The sequence below is a fragment of the Eleginops maclovinus genome, chromosome 4 (genome assembly GCF_036324505.1).
Source record: "Eleginops maclovinus isolate JMC-PN-2008 ecotype Puerto Natales chromosome 4, JC_Emac_rtc_rv5, whole genome shotgun sequence".
NCBI classification, from domain to species: Eukaryota; Metazoa; Chordata; class Actinopteri; order Perciformes; family Eleginopidae; genus Eleginops; species Eleginops maclovinus.
The window spans coordinates 17,662,592-17,682,564 of record NC_086352.1 but is presented as its reverse complement, the minus strand read 5'-3'; the positions used below and the strand labels follow the sequence as shown (position 1 = coordinate 17,682,564).

Genomic DNA, 19,973 nt, shown 5'->3' with positions numbered 1-19,973 from the left:
ACAGTGTTACTGTTCTATGGACCAATATGACTTCATAGTTCCAGTTATCATAAAAACAGATTAATCACACCTGACGCATATGACTTGCAGCAGCATAGGCTCCGTTTTTCTGCGTCTGTCAAAACAAATCCTTTTGTGCAACAAAGGATCTCTGTTCTCCCAGGTACACCTCACCTTTGTCTTTTCAATCCTCATGTTTTGGTAATGAAAGAGACAAAGTTACAGAAACCATCCTTGGGTACATTTGTGTCTCGTGTCTACCGGCCCACAGAAAGATCCTCTTTACTTTATGTTGTTAAAACTATCAATCTTAATTTGTAGGAAAGAAAGAGTCAGTTCATGTTGAGTTCAGAGTTGTCAGAGCGGGAGACAAGATAAGAGCCTGCATTCATCCGCTGATCTGACAGTCAGCAGCATGCAGATCTCTTTATACCGGTGGGTCACTGATAAGATCAGACAGAGACACGGCTTGCAGGAATCTCAAAACTTATTCTGTTGCTAGAAGTGGTTTTTCTGTACTACCATTAAAGACGTTATGCACATAGCTTCTCCTTTTAAGGATATTTTGTTAGTATGATTAACGGTTCACTTAAGGAAACATAATTATTCAAATATATTAAAATAAAGAGCTAATGATTGACAGGTTTCAGGATTCTCCATGCATTATTTGTCTTGAATTGTTAATCTGGTGTATGATAACTGGATTAGCTGCTCACATTTCTTCTATAAGAGATATTTATATCCCAGACTCTCAAAAAGTATGTGGTGTTTTTTCTCCTATTCTCAGAATTGAGTTTCTAATCTGCGTTGCTAAATTGCTCAAGCCCCTTGACATTCCAAAAATAAGGATAACCCTCGTTGTCTCACCCTTGCAACATGTGTCCCAAAAGCACCCTAATGCCCATGACCAATTCATCTGAATCCTGTCCAAAATATCCTCATCGAAACTGATTTGAAACAGGAACAATTTTTTGGGGGGAATGTCTGCTGGCGAAGAAATGCCTGGCAGATTCCTCTCTTCAGGGTTAGATGACTTCCCACAGTGACTTCACAGCCTCGATCATTTCACACAGCTGAATGGACTCTGAGTTTCGTTGCACAGAGAAACCGTGGGTCACTTACACTGGCAAGAGAAAAACATCAGGGCTTCAAACAAACACTTGATAGTGGGTCAACTTTACATTAACGTTATTAAACCCCACCCTTAAAGTTATAAATCTGAAGTGTAATTGTGCTTTTCTGCTCATGGATGAGCGGGCGGTGTCCGGATAAGATCATTTGGAGCTCAGTTGAATCATCTCCCAATCTGACCCCCATGTGCTGCAGGCGGCTGACATCATCTTGATTTCTAGGGTGGGACTCATGATGTGTGTCAAGCCTGTGAGATCAACATTTGGAGCAGATGCCCACTGAAGGGCCACAAGGCTGTGAGGCCCCTCAGCAGCAATTTATTAGCCCCCACATTGCCCACATTGTAGAGATACCCAGGAAATAGAAACTGCAACATAGTGCACATTCATAAAAACCATAGGGTTTCTTGGAAATCAGGATTTTAAAGGGCCAATAAAACAAATCAGTGTCACCAGAGTATTTTTGGGCTCATTTGAAAGGCTAATAAGAAATATTCTTCAAGCATTCTTCTCAGAAAAGATGCACTGCAGCTGTGCCTGTACACGAAGCATACGGGACACAACAAAATAACAATATGCCATTTTGAATTTAGACTGCTTTTGATTTGTCTTTTAATGTGAGAGCAGCACGCTTCTCTTACCTCACTGAACTCAGGAAACATTTAGCCAAGTTACACAAGATCCAAATTACACAGCACTGCATTAAACACTGCTGCTCTCAGGGAAAAGAGAGGCTTTCATCCGTAATTCGTCTGAAGTTTCAGACAAGAATTCAGAGGCAATCATGTAGCCAAAATCACGCCATACATACAGCAAGATTCGTCCCTCTCCTTTAAACGGCTAATTTGCATGAATCTGCAAAGATCCATTGAGAGGAAAAACAGCTTTGTGGTTTCAATGGTTCTCTGTAAAATGGCTCTTGAGTATTTCTGCCTTCGGAGGAAAGGAATCTTATCATACCACTCCTCACAATCCCGCTGGATAACTTCCGCTGCTCCCTCTGTTTGTGGGCAGAGGTCCTAATCTCCGTGCCCAAAGCTAGAGGCTAAATATGGAGAGGACTGCCAAAGGCTCTGCCCAGATGTTTGCCTGCTGCAGCTCTGCACCTGCTCTGCAAGCTGGGAGATCTTACTGAGGGACAAACAACCAAACTCTACTTTCTCAAAAACAGTCCCCTTGTTATGACCTCCCGCTTCCTCTCCGAGACAAACCCTCTTTGGACCACAGGAGTCCCATTCAGAGCGCCAACCATTCGCCGCATAGAGAGCATCGGCTGGTGTTCGGGCCCATATTCATTGTTGGCAAGTAAGACACCCATCATCATCATCATCGTCATCATCCTCTCCAGGCCCTGTTGGCTCTGAGCAAAAATAAAACACCAGCCGTGTCTGATTACCTTTCATTGAGTCAATTCTGTAATAAAGGCAATGCGTTCATAGGAGGCCAAAAAAATGTGTTACCTCCAGTATCCAATGACCCATTGTTTAACAAGGATAAGAGTCATGTTAGCAGCTCTCTGAGGCACAGTGGTGCTTTGTGCTCTGCATCATCATACTCATCAAACTAAATAAATGTACTTTTGGAAACAAAAATGAAAGTCGACTTTTATTTTACTGCGATGAATTAAATAACTTTCAAGAATCTCCTTTTAGATAATCCTTTGGTATGTTGATGATTGGAGATCAATAACTGAGTGAGGTATGGTTATTTAAGGCATCAGTAACTATATAACACATTTAAATGATCAATGCTTTTATTAAATACCTTCAAATCCAAAATAAAAGCAGGACTTTAACTCTAAACTGATACTTTTACAAACAAACAGAGCCTTTTATATTCGCTCACCTAAACAAGAACAGAAGCAACAGGTATTTTCAAGTATGTTTTGTTTATTTCCAAAAAATTAGTATCACCACAAAACCTGGTACAAAGATACAGTAACAAAAAAATCGTTTGACATCTTTGAGTATTTTCATGTGTGATTTTTTCTTTTCTTTTAGACTAAAACGGAGCTAGTTGCACTAACAGAACGAACAAGACAAGGATCTCTGAAAACCACAATGAACTTAACGATATATTTAATTACTTATTTAAAAGCCCTTAAAAGACAAACAGCCTGCCTGGACAATTTGTACGACAACAACAACAACAACAAAAAGAAAGATTTTCCATTTTCAGAACAATGTTTCATCACAAAAAGGGAACAGGCCACTCAAGGTATTTTCATCGGTAATGACACATAAAAAAAAACTTGTTGGTCGCATTAGAATTAAGGTTAGAAAAGTATATATTCAGTACATAATACAGTTTATAAAATGAAATGTCACGCAGGTATTTACAGGACAACATGAAATCACCACACAAACACAGTTACACTTTTAATAAAAAATAATAATTTACATGACATGAGACACGTGTTATGCAAAAAAGTCAATAAAACATTCAACAAAATAGAGAAAACGTCACGTATTTAAATAGAAAAATGTCAGGTAACTCTTTTTGAACTCACTGTGCAAATTCTTTTTATTTTATCTGTCTTGAGGAAACGTATGTACATTGTAAAGTACTGTCTTTAGCCTCGCCGTTTGCCTCTGTTAGAAAATCTATATTTGATAAGGAGTGCATACTTAAGAGCTAAGTGCAAACAAATTGCTTTCTCATGTTGTGCATTTAAGATCTCTGAGTTTTTGGCGGTTCATACGTCTCTTTAAGCAGCAATAGCCTTTTCATGGTAGTAAAATATCCGATAGAAATGACTTTATAGGTATTTTCTATATTTTTTTAAAGTCTAAAATTGAACCCACAGTTTGAATGGCCAGTGATATTGCTTTCATCTATTTACAGCTTAAGTAGGATAGCATTTCCTTTGTAGTGCAGACCCCTAAAGCACAAGCTTATCTTCACTTCATCCCTGTTGGAGACACGGAGAAGGGAGTAGACGAGTGTGTTTGACGACCAGCTGAGAAGTAACAGGCAGTTTTCATCCTCTACTACCAGGCACTTAGTTCACCGTGGTCCCAGATTAAAGACATCTAAAAGCTGAGTGGAGCGATTGTCCCGACTCTGCTCTCCGCCTCCTGACACTGCCTCTTATGTTCCTGATGTGAACGTCGTAGCTGCTCAGGCGTCAGAGATGCAGTTCTGGATCTTGTCCATCCACAGCTGAGCGCTCGGTGCGTCAGAGGCGCAGAAGTTGTAGACCCGCTTGCTGGTCTTCAGCTGAACAGATAGCAGACAACAAGGGTTAAATGAATTACAAAAGGAATAGACTTTAATGTGTAACAAAATAAAACAGGTAAAAAACAGCCCTTCTCTTTTTTCTGCACTGACACAAAGGTTCATCTCTAATGTCACCCGCATTAGGATTTATGTCCCCTCTCTTCCACATTGTGTGAAGCAGGGGGAAGCGATGGTTACTCTTCTGCTAAAAAAGCTACCTTTTCAGGCAAGATGGCAGCACAACAAACTTTAAACATCGAACCTAAGGAATGTGTGTTATCAGAATGTCATATAATGTTATGTCCTAAAAAAAGTCATACAAAAGTTTGACTATAGTATAGTATATCCTTTTTCATAGGGCGTAAAAATATATATGTTTTTGTATAATAAGTAGCAAACGTGTGTTCAAAATACGCGCTTATATTGGAAATGTGACTGCTCAGAAACTGATTGCAGTGGACATCTGTGTTAACTGAACTCACGTCAAAGAAAGCCTTTTCACTGATGTGTTTGGGAGCTCCTATAGTGGGAGCAGCGATTATCACAGACTCCACCTCCGCCAAATCGATGTGGCCTCTGCAGTTTGTGTCCTCCCCGGTGTCGTAGTACCTCATCTGTGAAGGCGGGAGCGTTAGCCTTCAGCCCGACACTCAGGTGAGGGTTAAGAGTTTCTGAAACATGAATTTGTTGCAGTTCGGCTCACCTGGTGCTTCGTAATGTCCAACACAAACCAGCGAGGTTTCCAGCCTTTCAGCAGCGCTCCACGTTTATACAGGATCCCCTCGTAAGACCTGAAGAGCACAAGGGAGGCAAAGCACAGGAGGTTACGTCTCAGTTTCTAGTGCATTTTTTAAAAAATATGGTTATTTCAAATCATTATGATGTGAAGGTTAGAGAGTATTTTGTTACATGATTTAAAGGCCGTCTGTTTTATGTCTTCTAGTTGATCCCTTACTCTGGTAATGAGCTAGTGTTAAGTTTTCATAATCAAAGCATACCATTTAAATGTATTAGTGAACAGCTGTCAACTTTATTTTACAGTTAATTTAGAGGAAAAAATGTAGATATGATGATGAAGGCTTTAGAGAGTCTGGAAGTGTTTTGTTGAGGTAACTTAAGAGAGGTTGAATTTTGCTCTCAAAAATCTATACGACCCCTGACGAGGACAACACAAAGATCATGTTTCTCCACATTTCCCAGAACTGTACATGATGTTCCTATTGTGTGAAGAGGCCAGCAGTGGGTAGTTGTTGTATTACTAATGTTAAAAATCCATAAGCCACATCTTCTCTTCTTGAGATTTTGACTCATTGGTTTCTTTTTAGCTGTGAAATCCTTTACTATCTTAAGAGCTGTGCTATATGTTTTATTAACAACCTGTCAAGAATCTTCAACACAAAGATGTCAAAGTTATCAGTATCCATCATGTAGCTGTATGATTGAAAAGTCAACATGATTTATTATTTTAATAAGAATCGATTTGAGGGTTATATCATTTAAGGATATTCTGACACTGGTTCAGGTGTTTCCCTTTCCCTTCATCTGTGAAAACCTTTGGCCCATCAAACACTATTCGATACGCGAGGAGCGCACACATTACTTAGCAACGAGATTTGTTCATTTTTGTAGCCAACATGGGAAAAAGTCCAGATATTTGAGCCAAGAGCCTGTACTTTAACCTCTTGGTAATTGTTAAATTACACACCCCGAGTTTAACAGAGTACAGACAATCCTCGCAAACAAGACACACACACATAGCACAGCGCTGACTCATCATCTAAATCTGGACAGGCCCCTGGGCAGCAGTTTTAAGGGAATCAAATGTTCACTTCTTATGTGTTCCAGGACTCAGGAAGTTCACAACCCACCTGTTCTCCTCGCTCTTGGGGGTGAACTGGTTGTAAAGTGTAGCAGCGCGACGGTTGATCCCGTTGGCTGCGGCGGTGCTGCGGTCTTCGCCCAGTCCGCTGTCTGGCAGGTGCAGCATGGAGCGCCGCTGGAAAGCCTGCATGCTGGACGTGGGAATGAGGCCGGAGATGGACACCATGGACTGTTTACGGAGCTGCAAACATACCAGATAACAGAGCATGAGCAGGGAAAGAACAGTTCATTTATCTAAGATGTGAAGAATATGACTAGTTGAGATTTTGAATCATCATAACTCTTTTGACACGCACATTTCCTTCCTGCGCGAGGTCTTCCTGAATACTGATTCGGACTCTCTCCAGAGTTGTCTGCCATTTCTCAGAGGCCTGGTTCAGCTCACCCTCCAGCCTCCCGACATCCTGCAGCACCAACAACAGCCAAGAGAGAGTTGACAAAGGTTGACATACGAGAACAAAAAAGACAACACTTAAGAGCAAAGAATGCTAACGATTCTTACAGCGAGGAGTTTGGTGATGGCGTCGGGCTGGGCGCGCGTCACGCTGCTGTAACACGGCCACACGATCCTCCTCTTGCTGTTGGAGAGCGTTTCCACCTCTTCGGGGTGGTCCGAACTAGCAGCCATCATCCTCCAGTCGTAACAAGGCCCAGTGCAGAGAGTCTCGTCCGTAAAGAAATCCCATTTGTTAAGGCTGGGGATGCCTATCGAGGGCTTTAGGATCACCTGCGGATCAGAAGAGTTTGAATGAGAATCTAAAGTATGTTTGGGCTGAAATAATGAACAGGACGCTTCTGTCAGGAAGGACACAGGCATTCCCAAATCACCAGAAAACATATAAGCTAAATGTGATGAACATCAGAGGATAAACTTGACATTTCTATACTTCTTCTTTGGTAATCTATTTGAGAAAAAAACACTGATTTGGATTCTTGCTCTGCTACAGGTCAGGGAGGTGGACAGAAAGACTCACGTCGCTCTCTGACGGGCTGTACAGATAGTTGAAGAAGATGGGACTCCTCCGGTGCATCCTGTTGATGCACTCCCAGATACAGACGCCTCTCCGGGCCTGTTTGTCACCTTTATCCTCGAACAGCGTGCCTGAAACACACAGAGGAGAAGCTGCTAAGCACGATTCATCTCACAGATTGTTTTGGCTGATGCAACACTCGGGTCATAAAAGTTGTAATTCAACAGATGTGTTATATTACAGGATATGAGGGGACATATTGGCTGGCTACGATCATCAGTTTTACACACATTTCATCTTCAAGCACACACTTAACCCCCAACATCTCACCTCATAAACTAGTTATATTAAGTAAAAGCAAGACACTATTTGGTGAGTATAAGGCTGTCAAAATATATTGTTTTTTTACTACACAATTGTTGTGGGCTACATATTTAAGGATAATATTATTATAACAATATAGAATATATGGATACATTTTCATTTTAATTGTCGTGAATTTGGTTTAATTTTCTGGGGCAAATTAACTACAGTGTTTTTGTGTTTAGTGTTTGGGGAGGGAGGCAAAGCGACAACGCAAAGAACTAGACATTATTTAAGAGGTTATTTAGTGTTTATTATTAACATGATAGGGATATTGAGTGTAGATGAGAGTCATTGCGACTGCCTTGGTGAGTATATTCATTTTATCTTTCAACAAAAGTTGGTTTGTGACAATTGTATTCAATCCACTAGAGTGAGGGTAAATGGTTAATGGACTGTAGTTACAGTATAGAGCTTTATCAGGTATTTTCCACCCCCCAAAGAGCTTTACATAGTACGAGTCATTCACCCATTCACACAGAGCAGTACCACTTGCTCTAGGGAAGCTAACGTTCATACACATTCACACGCCCTCGACATGTTGACTGCACAGGCTGGGATCGAACCCACCACCTTGGTTAATGATATATTTAATCTGGTTGAAAGACGACAGCTGTCCCTCACAGCCACAGTTGATATTGTGCAACCAAAATGTAAGGAATTCATTTGTAGCATTTAGTTCGGGGACCTATTGTAGAGACTCATTTTGTTTATCACATGGACATTTTATGGTACTCATTTTAAGGGAATCCTCATTATTATAATGTGCCAGGTTATATGACAGTGACATACTGCACATTGTTATGCAGCATTTCCTTAGACCATAAGAAGATAATAAAAAAAGACAAAAATTCCTCCCCCTGGTTTTAATTGTGAAGGACACTGACCATGTTCCAAGCGTTCATAGTCTGAGTCCAACAGGAAGTTCTTGAAGCGGTTAGAGATGTGATGATAGGCCAGGAACTTCAGATAATACTGATTAAACTCAAACTCCAGAGGATGTTGCTCCAAAATCTGCAAAAACATGAAAATATGAACAGAGATTAGACTTCGGAGGGGGAAGGTCAGTGTGTGTGTGTGTGACAGCTGGACATTTCCTCATTTTGCAGCTACACATCCCTGCATTGCATAAGTGACCAATTACAAACAGGAAAGAAGGTCTCCTGTCCTCGGGGGGGCAAAGGTCAGTGATATCATCACCGCCAGACACAATCCAGACAGCAGGACCGCAGCTCCATTGTTCCCATGCAGTGATGCGAGGCGGTCACTGAGAGAAATGCTGAATATTTGCGGCCACCTGGGTCTGCTGGCAAAAACAACAGCTGTTTTGGAGATGAGGCACTTCTATTTTCAGCATCTCGCCCGAATCCCCTCCTTGTTTACTGCTCTCTAGACCCCAGTCCCCCCGCCAAATTATCCTAACTGCCAGGCCTAAAGTTTTAAAAGACAAATGCAGAAACTATGTGTTGATGTAAGTGTATGGGAGTGGGACCCCAGGAGACACACAAAAAACACCAGTTAGCATTTCAGAGCGGACACAGCCCTTTCAGCTGCATGAGCTTCATTCTTAACCCCCCCCCCTCTAAAATCCTGAAGCTCATCCAATCCTTCCTAGAGACTCTCAATCCCCAAAACTGCAATTTTCCAAATACATCCCTTAACACGCACTGAAATATGAAGGGATGCTGAAACACGCGAGTGCAGACAGCTCAGCGCTGAACACTCGGTTCAGAGACCATCTGGGCTGCAGACCCCACCACCCCCTGCAAATTCCTCCCTGGTGCAACGCAGTGTTGAAATTACACTTCCAGTGTCGGGAATGCAAAGTGCAAAACTAAACCAAATGTATAGATAATGACAGCTGAATTTCTCTCCTTCCACGACCTCTGGCCTTTACGCTTTTCAGGAATGTGATGAGCTCATGAAGACAGTATGAATGGTGTCAAGTCATGAGGGGGTAAAAGAGTCTCAAAACAGGGTTCAGGAGATGCTTGAGAGAACCTGTCGAAACGACCGTGAAGCTCACCTGGTGCACACAGTCCAGGAACTGCAGGAAGACGGGTGTAAAGCCGCCGCCCTGGCTGCTGGGACTCAGGTTGCTCCGCTGGCTGAACTTGTGGCCGAAAGACAGCCACTCTTTCTCCAGCAGCACCTGGAAACCCTCCAGTGTCCGGTAGAAAGGATCGCTCAGCAGCTGCACCAAAGACACCACCTGCAGAGAGGAAGAGAACAAGGTGAGAAGCAGAAGATACGGGTTAAAATATGATTCTACTAGGCATGTTTCCCCACACAAACTCTGGTGTGTTTAGTCCTTTATAGCCTTCTTTATTAAAAAACTAAACAACAGAAAAGTTCAAATTGTGACAAACCACATTGAATATATAAAGAGAACAAACTAATGTGGCACATGAGTCTCCTATTCTGCAACATTATCCCTGCACAGACAGACAGCTACACATATACACAAGAGCGAGCGCGTGTCCTCCCTACAGGATTTACACCTGCTGGAGATAATAAAATGGTCAGTGTGCTCTGATCGGAAAACTAATGGAGACACCATTTCCAAATGACTAAAAACACGTGTTCTGTTCTGCTTCTTATTACCAACAGTGTCTGCTAACATTTATGATTCCAGTGTATGAGCTACTTTTGCGTGAGTATAAGAGGATTCGATTAACAATCCACTGTCAATGCACTGAGGCCGACTCAATACGATCTCCTCTTCCTGAGATGTGCTGATATTTATTTGGGGTAATAAGTGGTTTACCTCTAAAAGGAAGTGGAAGCTGTTCCACCATGACTCCGCAGATTTTTTTTTTTTGTCATGCTTGATTACGATTGCATTGACTGACTATGCTTTACATCCCTTCAAAGGATGAACGCAACATCTTCTGACAACACAACGTCAAACTGATCATCTGCTATCAATTACATTATATAACAGCGTAGCGAAGGCAGATTTGAGCGCGCTCCAACAAACACCAGTTGAGCACCACTTGTCTGCACATACAGTATGCTTGAACTGCTATCCTGCCCGCGTCTTCTGCAACACAGCTAATGAGCCCTGACGTGTGGAATGAGCAGGGATAACAGCTCATGGCTTCTCCGTGAGGTTTAAACGGACACCCAGGACTGAGTGGTAAGAGACAGCCCCTCTGCAAACCCGGCACTGAAATAAACCCCTCAGATTATTTGTGAGACTAAAGCGGATTTTAGAAAGAAGCGAGGCATGAAAGAGGAGGGAGGATATGAGAGACAGACGGAAAAACTGAAAACGGGGACAGCAAAGACAGTGCTGCTTCCTGTCTGCTGGGTGTCTCTGCGCTGTGGACGTAGGCAGCAGGAGAGCCAGAGCATATGGAGCCCATTTGCCTGTGTGGGCTGATCGGGTCCTGGCGTGATGGAGCCGGTGGCCCGTGGAGAGAGATGCTCCGGGCAGAACACGTGCCTGGCATTAGGGGTCCACAAAGTGTGCTTTTAAACGGCAGCCCAGGGCTTTCTAAACCCGTAAACACATTGTGAGGGACACGCGCTTGCAGCACAAACATGTGGAGTTTAACAGGTCAACATGGAAAATATGAGCTCAGAACCCAAATATGTGATGGATTGCTGAACCCAGGAACAAATTCATACCGACAACTGATCAGGACCGAAACAGACTGTTTTGTTTATGTGCTTTAAACCAAAACTGAGCTTTCTAAATCAGCTCATATCAGTGACACATCAAGACCTGTTCATTATCTTTTTCTCTGCATGATTGGGTCACCAGTAAGAGAGCTGAAGATGAGCAGGAAGAGTAGTAATAATTGATAATGAATGATGACGAGGCAACGCTCTCAACAGTTGACTTATACCCAGCTGTTTATAATAACTCTTTATCTGCTCTTGTTGAACGGTTGTACTGCTGCACCTGGATCATTTTTATGACTTTTAGTAATGAAACCGTGTTAAAACGTACTCATAATGTAACAAGTGTTTTATGAACAGTCAGCTATTTACTGTCTAAAATACATCTTTATCAAATTACATCTTACACAGGCAAGTCATGCATTCAGTAAAATGCTGCAAAAGCTTTAAGTTTAAATCTTATTGTGTCTGAGATTACAGTGCGAAGCAGTGTGTGCTCTATTACTACTTTCTCACAAACAAGGAGGATGGGATAGAATTACATACATAATATACAGTATGTATTTACATCGTGGCATTAATGAGTTCTTCCACCTCAGGATGCCAGTTTCTTTGAATGATCTAATGTGTTTCTTTTGATCCATGTGTTCCCTGTGGTGTTATTTATAAACTGCTATGATTATAAAGAGGAGAGTGAAATGTAATAAGGACCCCCATCTGGACAGGGAAGTTGTGGTTACATACTGTACACTCAACAACCCCCTTCTTCTTATTCAAGCATGGATGTGCTGTGGAGGCATTTCACTGTGAATGAAGGATTTCTGTCATCAGCCTTTACACCACCAACTCTTTATCATGCAAAGTGCCGTATTTTAAAATATGGACTCTTTCTATTCTTATCCCTCAGGTGTTTTATACACAAATTGAAATATGTTCTATTGTTACTCTTGACTAAATATTGATCCAACGTTTGTTTATTCAGACATGTTATTTTTGCATTTTCCTCACTTGTGTAGTCATGTCCCAGCCGTCCTCCAGGCTGAGGAGAACAGATGAGCCGCTGTCAAGAAGCTCCACCAGAATCAGAGCCAGCTGCAGGATCTTGTGAAGCTGTGGGAGATCAACATATGTGCATGTGAACACGTATACACACACTCAATTAATCCTCGCTGTGCATATGTGACCATGTTTGGTCGACTGGTAAATTGCTTCTTGAGTGCTGCTCGCTGAGTGGGTTTCCCACAGATAATATTTTTATATGATATGGTCGATGTACGTCAAAGGCTGATGGGGGTCAATGAGATATCCAGCATGATAACAACTGTTGCGAATCTGTTTCCCTTGGGAAAAAAGCTTCAGAGTGGATTTATTCATTATGTGAATCTGATATACAGCAGTATACAGCAAGAGCACACTGCTGGGTCGTTTTCACAAACTCTTTTCAGTGCGTCTCCGGGTCACTAAATTACTTTACGTGTGAACCAATATAAAACACGAATGCTGTGCAATGTGTGTGTTTGTTCACCTGCAGGATCCATTCAGAGTCCTCCAAGGCTTTGAGGAAGGAGTCCTCTGAGTCGGACGAGGTGGCGCTGGGAGCACAGGCTCGCAAGAGCTTTTTAAAGGAGGCTTTCACCTGCCGCGTGTCGGCAAAGTCCACCGGCACCAGCTCACAGTTCAGAGAGGAGTCCACTCTGAGGCCCTGTCCGAACACAAACAGAATCCTTCATGTAAAACTAAGGTAATCCGTACAGTATCGAGCTAGATGTCTATGTAAAAAAAACACAATAGTTTGAATTAAATAATATTACACTAAGATTAAAATATAAATTTACAATCTTTTATAAAGATTATAACGTTCAGTTTTTGGTGACATGGCCTGAATACCCGGGTCAGAATACTAACAAACACATGAATGTAATGCATTCCAATACAACCCAAACATTAACTATAACTGGGAGGTTTATGGTTACTTTCCCTCAGCCTCCTGAAAACAGCTTTTCTTTCATCCTCACCCGTAAATGGGACTTTTCTCCGAAGACGTAGAGGGCAGCTTGCTGCTTCAGGAGCTGCGCCTGCAGACTGCTGCTCCCTGCAGGAGGCGCCAGATCCTTCCCTGCTAGTCTGGCGCCAACGTCTGCTGTCAGTGGGTGATGGCCGAGTCTGCTGCTGGAGCGCAGGCTAGCCCACATGCCTGCAAACACAAACACATAAACAAAAGTCACCCACACGCAGGAGATGGCCTGCTCGAATGCCACTGCTGTCACATGCTGTCAAACAAACTGACACTGAATGATGAGCACATGACATGCGGACTACGTTTACATGCACAGCAGTACAAGTGTATGTAGACCTTCATGCTTTCAGTCCACTAACAACGTCTCTGTGAATCAGGGACCTGAGATATTAGAAGCAGAAGTTGGAATTTTTTAGCAGGACAACAAGTCTAGAGGCACATTTCTCTGGAAACAAGCATGCAATATCTTCCAGACACCATGAATCATTACCAGGAAATACATGATTTTTCACAGAAATCAGTTTCAACCCTTTTTGATTGGACTTCTGCAATCAGCGCAGTTATACTATGGCCTTTAACCCACAGACTAAAATCTTACAATCATTGGGGGTCAAAACTCCAATGTATCCTTAAAGCTAATGATGTTGGTAACCCTTTTCACAGATCCATAACTGTTCTTAGATTTTAGGCCAGATAACTGGTAAAAAAAACACACAATATCAGAGCACTCATCTCATTTTGTAATTTAAACTAAATCCTTTTTGCTTTGAGTCCCATTTACAGAATACTCATGTCTGTCTTTATTACTCTATGTGATCAGATGGGCCTAATTTTGTGTGTTTCATGGCTTGTCTGCCATGAAACACAGTTTTCTTTCCTCGTCATTCTGGACCCGGCTCATAACTGACCACAGTTAGCTGAGCCAACACATTAACAATGGATAGGCCACATTAAAGCCGGCACTCTGGTTTGTGAAAAACCACAGCTCCCAGAGGGGCACCCACAAAGTCAGCCATGATTAGCACAATGTCTCGCAAGGTCTTTGTGAGGGATTTGGAGCGCTGTGAAGTGACCTGGTTAGTTAGCGCTTGAGGAGGTTAGCGAGAGGAGTAAGCATGAGGTTTGGAGGATGCATTAGAAAGAAAGGGGGAGTTGCAAGAGGACTGCTGGGGAGGAGACAGTTTGACTATACCTTGCTGCTGCATTCTCTCCTTACTGGCAGGTTTTTGGTTTGATTGAGTGAATAGTTTATCTCTGTACTCAAGCACTGGGTGGTTGTTTGTACAGGAGGTAGAGATGGGAGGATGAAGGCAGGGAGAGGGGCATGGAAAAAATAAATCATGTCAACATCATACGGACATCACCACTTGCCCCGTTAACCGTCTCACATGCAAATGAAGAGTTTCAGTTGAAGGTCAAAGACTGGACTGGTCCACATGAAATCAATGTTTGATGATGAAGAGAATGAGTGTGATTTCATGCATGAATATGACTGTCCATAGTTATGATTGATAGTGGTAAAACAGAGCTTATTGTTGGAACAGATGTGACACTTTCTGCTCATGGTAACTGTGATGTCTGAATCTATAACAGGTGTACCGGACACTCGGTCTGCATGTCATTTGTTCTCTCCTTATGCCAAGTTCACACTACATGATGTTTAGCCCAATCGGCCGCTCCCAGGCAGATTTTGGAGCTCGGGGACGAATCGGCGCAAAATCGGCGTTAAATCGGCGCTCGGCAGTCGGCGTTTGATCGTTATGTGTGAACTGCTCAAGAGCGATGTGAGAGACTTTCCCCGACGCCTCCCGAAGCCCAACAGATTAGATATCTAGCAAGCTAAATATCTGGACCTGTCGGCGAGTCCAAATCCTATAGTGTGAAAAGGGTTGTGCCTGGTAATGGGTGCGCCGACGAGCTACAACCAATGACAGTGCAAGACACGGGCTGAGGAAAAGCCCCGGGGAGGAGCTGCACAACTTTCTAAAAAGAAGAAGAAGAAGAAGCATTGTCCTACACAACAAGTCGACACAGCTGTTTGAAACCTGATTTTGAACTGTAAAGTTGTAGCTAGGCTACACAATTCACTGAAGTTAACGTTAGCTGATGTGCTAACAAGCTTCAGCAAAGTAACTTATTGACAGTTTCTAGGTAAAGCATAATAACGTTCGAAATCCGCGTCATTTCCCGTGTCACTCCTCGCGTGTTTTCGTGACAAAACGTAGTTTGGAGACCAGACAGACTTCTCGGGGAGCTCTCCTGATGGCGGATCGTGTAGTGTGACCCCCTGTCGCCGTTCAATCGCATAGTGTGCACACCACAACGACTTCAAGACTCCCGAGCGAGTTGTGTAGTGTGAACTGGCAAGCGATCTGACGACTTTGAAAGTCGTGTAGTCTGTGCAAGGGTTAGAGGAAGACATTATGGCAGAGTTGGACTTGTATTGCACTCCAGTTGTGTGGGGAAAACGGTTTGCTACTTATGAGCATTAATGCAGACATTAAGTAACATTTGTTTATAGATGCATTATTAATAAGATTAGAACATTATGACATAATGTACCCTTTATTGCTAAGAAAGCAAAGAATAAAGGCAATTATCATGCCTTTAAATCGAGAAACTATTTATGTACAGTGTTGCAGCTGTGGGAATGAAAAATATCTTAAATAATAAGAACTGGCGTGTCATCCTTTGTTTAGTGCTGAGTCGATTTAAGCAACCCATTCCCCTTTGACATTCATCTGACTAACACCTCAGACATGCATCGTCACCAAGCACAACATCTGTCTGAGACAAAACACTCAGTACAAGTGGTTTCCTCTAAAGAGTTCACATTCCAGCTAATACAGTCATGGTGGTGTTAACAGCTCATTAACTGTGGGATTACATTTACAGAAACACAACAAGTCATATGAGCACAAAAGGTGAATGTGGCTCAGTTCCTGTCATCAGAAATCCTAGAATATTTCACATTTTGATCATATATTTAACAAAGTTTAAACTTTTATGTTTGTCTTCTGGAGTGACACTTTAAAAACCTAATTGTTTTTTATATCGAGCGAAAAAAGGCAAATAGAGTCAGATATATGACGAAGGCAATTGTCACTTCATTCTTAAAGATGATACATTCTGGTGTTTTATAATTCATCGGGCAGAAGGAGGACAGATGAGAACGTGTTGGACAACACTCACCTCCTCTGGTGAAGCTGCTGGAGAATGGAAGGTCTAAATGGACAGGAGCCATCTTTGGCATCCGGGATGACCTCCGGTCACTGCCTGAAGACAAAACAATGACACACATAACAGGAAAGTAAATATATACACAACATACGTATATGTATATATTTATATACAAAACCTGTCTGAAAAAATAAATCTGATAACAAATAATTATTATGCATTTTGACTCCGTTTGAGCTCATGGTGACACTGCAGAATTTAAATGAATAACATTTTCTACTAAAAGCCGCTGATCTGAGTGCCTTAAACAAAAGATACATGATGATTGAATGAGTGAAAAAGCATGCGTTTGCATTGATGTCAGCATCCCGTACCAGCCTCAGTGCAGCACACTGTACTGTACTGAACTGAAGGGTGGTGTGTGTTGTTCTGTGCGTTCAGGATACAGGCAGGAGGAGGTGAAGTCAGAGGAGATGGATGTGCTGGTCAGTGACCCAGGTTGCCCTGTGCTTCTTACATAACCTTTAATTGTACAAATTTCCTTCCAAGTGTTACTAAATATCTGATACAGTATTTCTCCCACACAGTCTCTTATTCTCTCGGTCACAAATACACACACAAAGGCACACACACAAAGATAAGTCAGTGAAAAATAGCTTCGGAGCAGCGCAAACACAAAAGGGAAGCAAGTGATCGCCTTATGGCAGAAAAAAACAGTGAACAAAAATAAAGAGTGCAACTCTGCAGTTTTTGTCGTTATCAGAAGAAATGAACTCTCCGTGGCCTCTTGTTCCTCGCAAACAAACTTCGTTTTTTCCCATGCCAGAGCCGAGGCCATCGCATTGCAAATTCAGGTCATGTACTGTATCAGCGCTGGCAGCCAGGTGACGAAGCTTTGGTTTGATCCCAGCATTCAGGCTTACAGGCACTGCTTAGCGACTCCCTGCAGACTCCACCAATCCAATGCTTTTGTGGACATTTATAGTAGCATAATTATAGTCATGGTTATGGTAGAGCTGTGTTCAGGTTATATGAAATTCATTACTAGTTTTTGATGAATCTAATTTGCGATGGGATTTCAATATATCTTTGTCCCACATCATGTGACCAAGGCATATCTAATTTACCAAGTTAGAAACAAATATTGTGTCTGATGTGAGCTGATGGAAGTATTGGAGATTGTATGAAATATGGTACGTTTCCAAATGAATTCAGCATGAAGTCATCCCATCCTGTTGAATATGTGCAGCCTGAGAGTCTGAGCTCAGGGCAGCTCCGTCTTCTGCCCTCTCTCACGCCCAAAACTTGGTCAATGTTAACTTAGAGCTGCATTTCATTTAGGTGTCAATCCCGCTCAATGTGAAAGCTTATCAGGACCGTGGGAACAGAGCCATCATTAATGTTTTACTTTAACCTGGGCTTTTCCTGTTTTCAGGGCCAACTGACCTGCTGGCCAAGTTTTTTCAAAAGGCTCACAAATCAGGATTCAATCAAAATATGCTTTGGATAAAAACATTGTTGGAATTTCAGAAATATATATAATATTTTTGACTCAACAACACTGGAGTTATTGGAATTACTTGGATCATAAGTGGGGAACAATCCTAAGCAGCCACTACCTGAATCTAATATTATAGTATAAATTGTATAATACTAATAATATAAATATAGTCAGTCTTCATCTCCAACTGTGCAGAAAATTGTCAACTTTGTACCTGACCTAGATACAAGGGGTTTATAATCTAGAGGTATCCAAATTATTCCAAAGGCAGAACAATTATTCCATGCAGCACATATAACTGTGGTATTCAGCTCCACACAGTACATAAAACCACGACATGAGGATCAGTGTACCTGGTGAGAGGCCTATGAGGGAGCGGTTGGACAGGGTGTTGTTTCCGTTCATTTTGAAGTAAATAGGGATGGAGGCGAGGATGGCTTGCAGGTACTTCTCTTGTTCAAGACTACTTGAAGAATCTGAAGACGAGGCGGGAGCTAAAAGCAGAACACAACACTTGATTAGTACAGGAAGTGTTTCATAGGCTAACCAATGAAAAGCTATCCTATAGGCTTCATAAATGATGCCTACTGTTGAGATCATCTTGGAAGCTAGTTAACTTTAGTACAGTGTTATTCCTGGTGAAAATACAGACGGATAAAACAAGATCTCCTAAACTCGGTCAAAGCCCACCTGTAGAGGAGGGGTTCTGCGACTTGAACAATCCAACCACACTCTTGCCGTGGAAGCCTCCTGAGCGGAGCAGCACGGCTTTAGTGCGAGGATGTTTCCAACACACCACAGGCAGACGGTTGTGTCTGTAGCAGCGGGCCACTTTGTGTAAACTGCTGTCCTGCACTGCCTGAGGAACCACCAACAGCCCCGGGTAACTGACAGAGAGAGAAACACACATATTAGGAAAAACATTGTCTTCCAGGAATAAAATACTGCAAAGCCATTTGTTTATACACAGAGATGCAGCTGAACAGGGGGTTCATGCTGAATTTATATTAAAAGTCTTAGTGGGATTATGACTGTATTAGTTACAGTGCGTTTGTTTTTGATACCAGGAGGATCTCGAACCAAGCTGTCTCAGTTAATATGTCTAACAACTGTCTGCCAGGTAAAGGAGTGATTCCCTACTGGCTTTTTGAGATATTGAGGCTTACAAAGCTTTCTCTACAAATCCTCTAAACTAATGTGTTCAGAGCTGACATTAGAGAAGTCATCAGACTGCTTCTTGAAGCTCTGTTACAGCTAGAAGAATTTATCGTTTAAAAAGGCATGCATCCTGTGTTGTGGATACCTGCGGCAGAGGGAGTAGAGTCTGTTCACGGCCGTGATCCTGAACTGCTCGCCTGACTTGGAACGAGACGAGCTGGCGGTGATGGTGCCAAGGCCCATACGCTGGTAGTCACGGAAACAGGACTGCTCCACCAGCTGCTCCATGGTGGACTTCTCAGAGGCTCGCAGAGTGCTGCTGGGCGGCGGCTCACCGTCGTCTGATACTGAAACGCACAAACACATCATTATGATTTACATTTTTTTTCCCATCTCGCTCCGCACCATGATGAGTCATTGTGTCCTTCCTCTCACTTGATATGTCGTCGTCTTCATGCCAGGTCATCCTGCTGCCTCTGTCGTTCTTCTTCAGGGTGGGCTGGCTGCCGCGGCCCATGGTGATCATTCCTGCCCTCTTCGCTCCCTTGACAATGGTTTTGGACAGCGTTCTGTGAGGCATGCAGGGAATACCGCAACATGTTTTACCGCGTGCCATTTCAGCATCAATACGTATTATTTTCAATATTTTCAGAGGAGAACAAACTGCTGAAGCAGACCATTTCTATTGAGGTTTTAAAATGAAGCTTCAAATGTTTGTTTTCATATTTTATAATGTTTTCTTGTTGAAATTGCTCCAGCATTGTCAACAAAAATTCATGAGAGTGCTGACTTATAACTATGCGACGCTGTCTGTGTGCGTGTTTGAGAGAGAGGGGAAGAGAAAGTGGACAATACCATGCAATGTTTATGTATGTATATTGCATGCTTCATGTATTAATAACTTACTCAGAATGCTGCTGTGTCGC

At 42.4% G+C, this 19,973-nt stretch overlaps 1 protein-coding gene across 2 annotated transcripts in view; it reads right to left on the bottom strand.

Annotated features, from left to right (window-relative positions):
• Positions 1–3,001: 3,001 nt before the first annotated feature.
• Positions 3,002–19,973, bottom strand: part of sbf2 (SET binding factor 2) — an 86,371-nt gene continuing 69,399 nt past the window's right edge. Inside the window, exons 25-42 of one of the 2 annotated variants that reach the window (XM_063881457.1) lie at positions 19,483–19,616; positions 19,193–19,394; positions 18,580–18,776; positions 18,243–18,383; positions 16,401–16,484; positions 14,401–14,475; positions 13,207–13,385; positions 12,717–12,893; positions 12,200–12,301; positions 9,591–9,776; positions 8,452–8,578; positions 7,205–7,332; positions 6,733–6,957; positions 6,527–6,634; positions 6,218–6,411; positions 5,053–5,140; positions 4,832–4,963; positions 3,002–4,349 (exon numbers count right to left, since the gene is read on the bottom strand). In XM_063881457.1, the coding sequence (XP_063737527.1) occupies positions 4,251–4,349; positions 4,832–4,963; positions 5,053–5,140; positions 6,218–6,411; positions 6,527–6,634; positions 6,733–6,957; positions 7,205–7,332; positions 8,452–8,578; positions 9,591–9,776; positions 12,200–12,301; positions 12,717–12,893; positions 13,207–13,385; positions 14,401–14,475; positions 16,401–16,484; positions 18,243–18,383; positions 18,580–18,776; positions 19,193–19,394; positions 19,483–19,616 (2,578 nt within the window). In that variant the 3' untranslated portion in view covers positions 3,002–4,250. The remainder of the gene's footprint in view (positions 4,350–4,831; positions 4,964–5,052; positions 5,141–6,217; positions 6,412–6,526; positions 6,635–6,732; positions 6,958–7,204; positions 7,333–8,451; positions 8,579–9,590; positions 9,777–12,199; positions 12,302–12,716; positions 12,894–13,206; positions 13,386–14,400; positions 14,476–16,400; positions 16,485–18,242; positions 18,384–18,579; positions 18,777–19,192; positions 19,395–19,482; positions 19,617–19,973) is intronic. The other variant, XM_063881459.1, reaches the window with a different exon arrangement.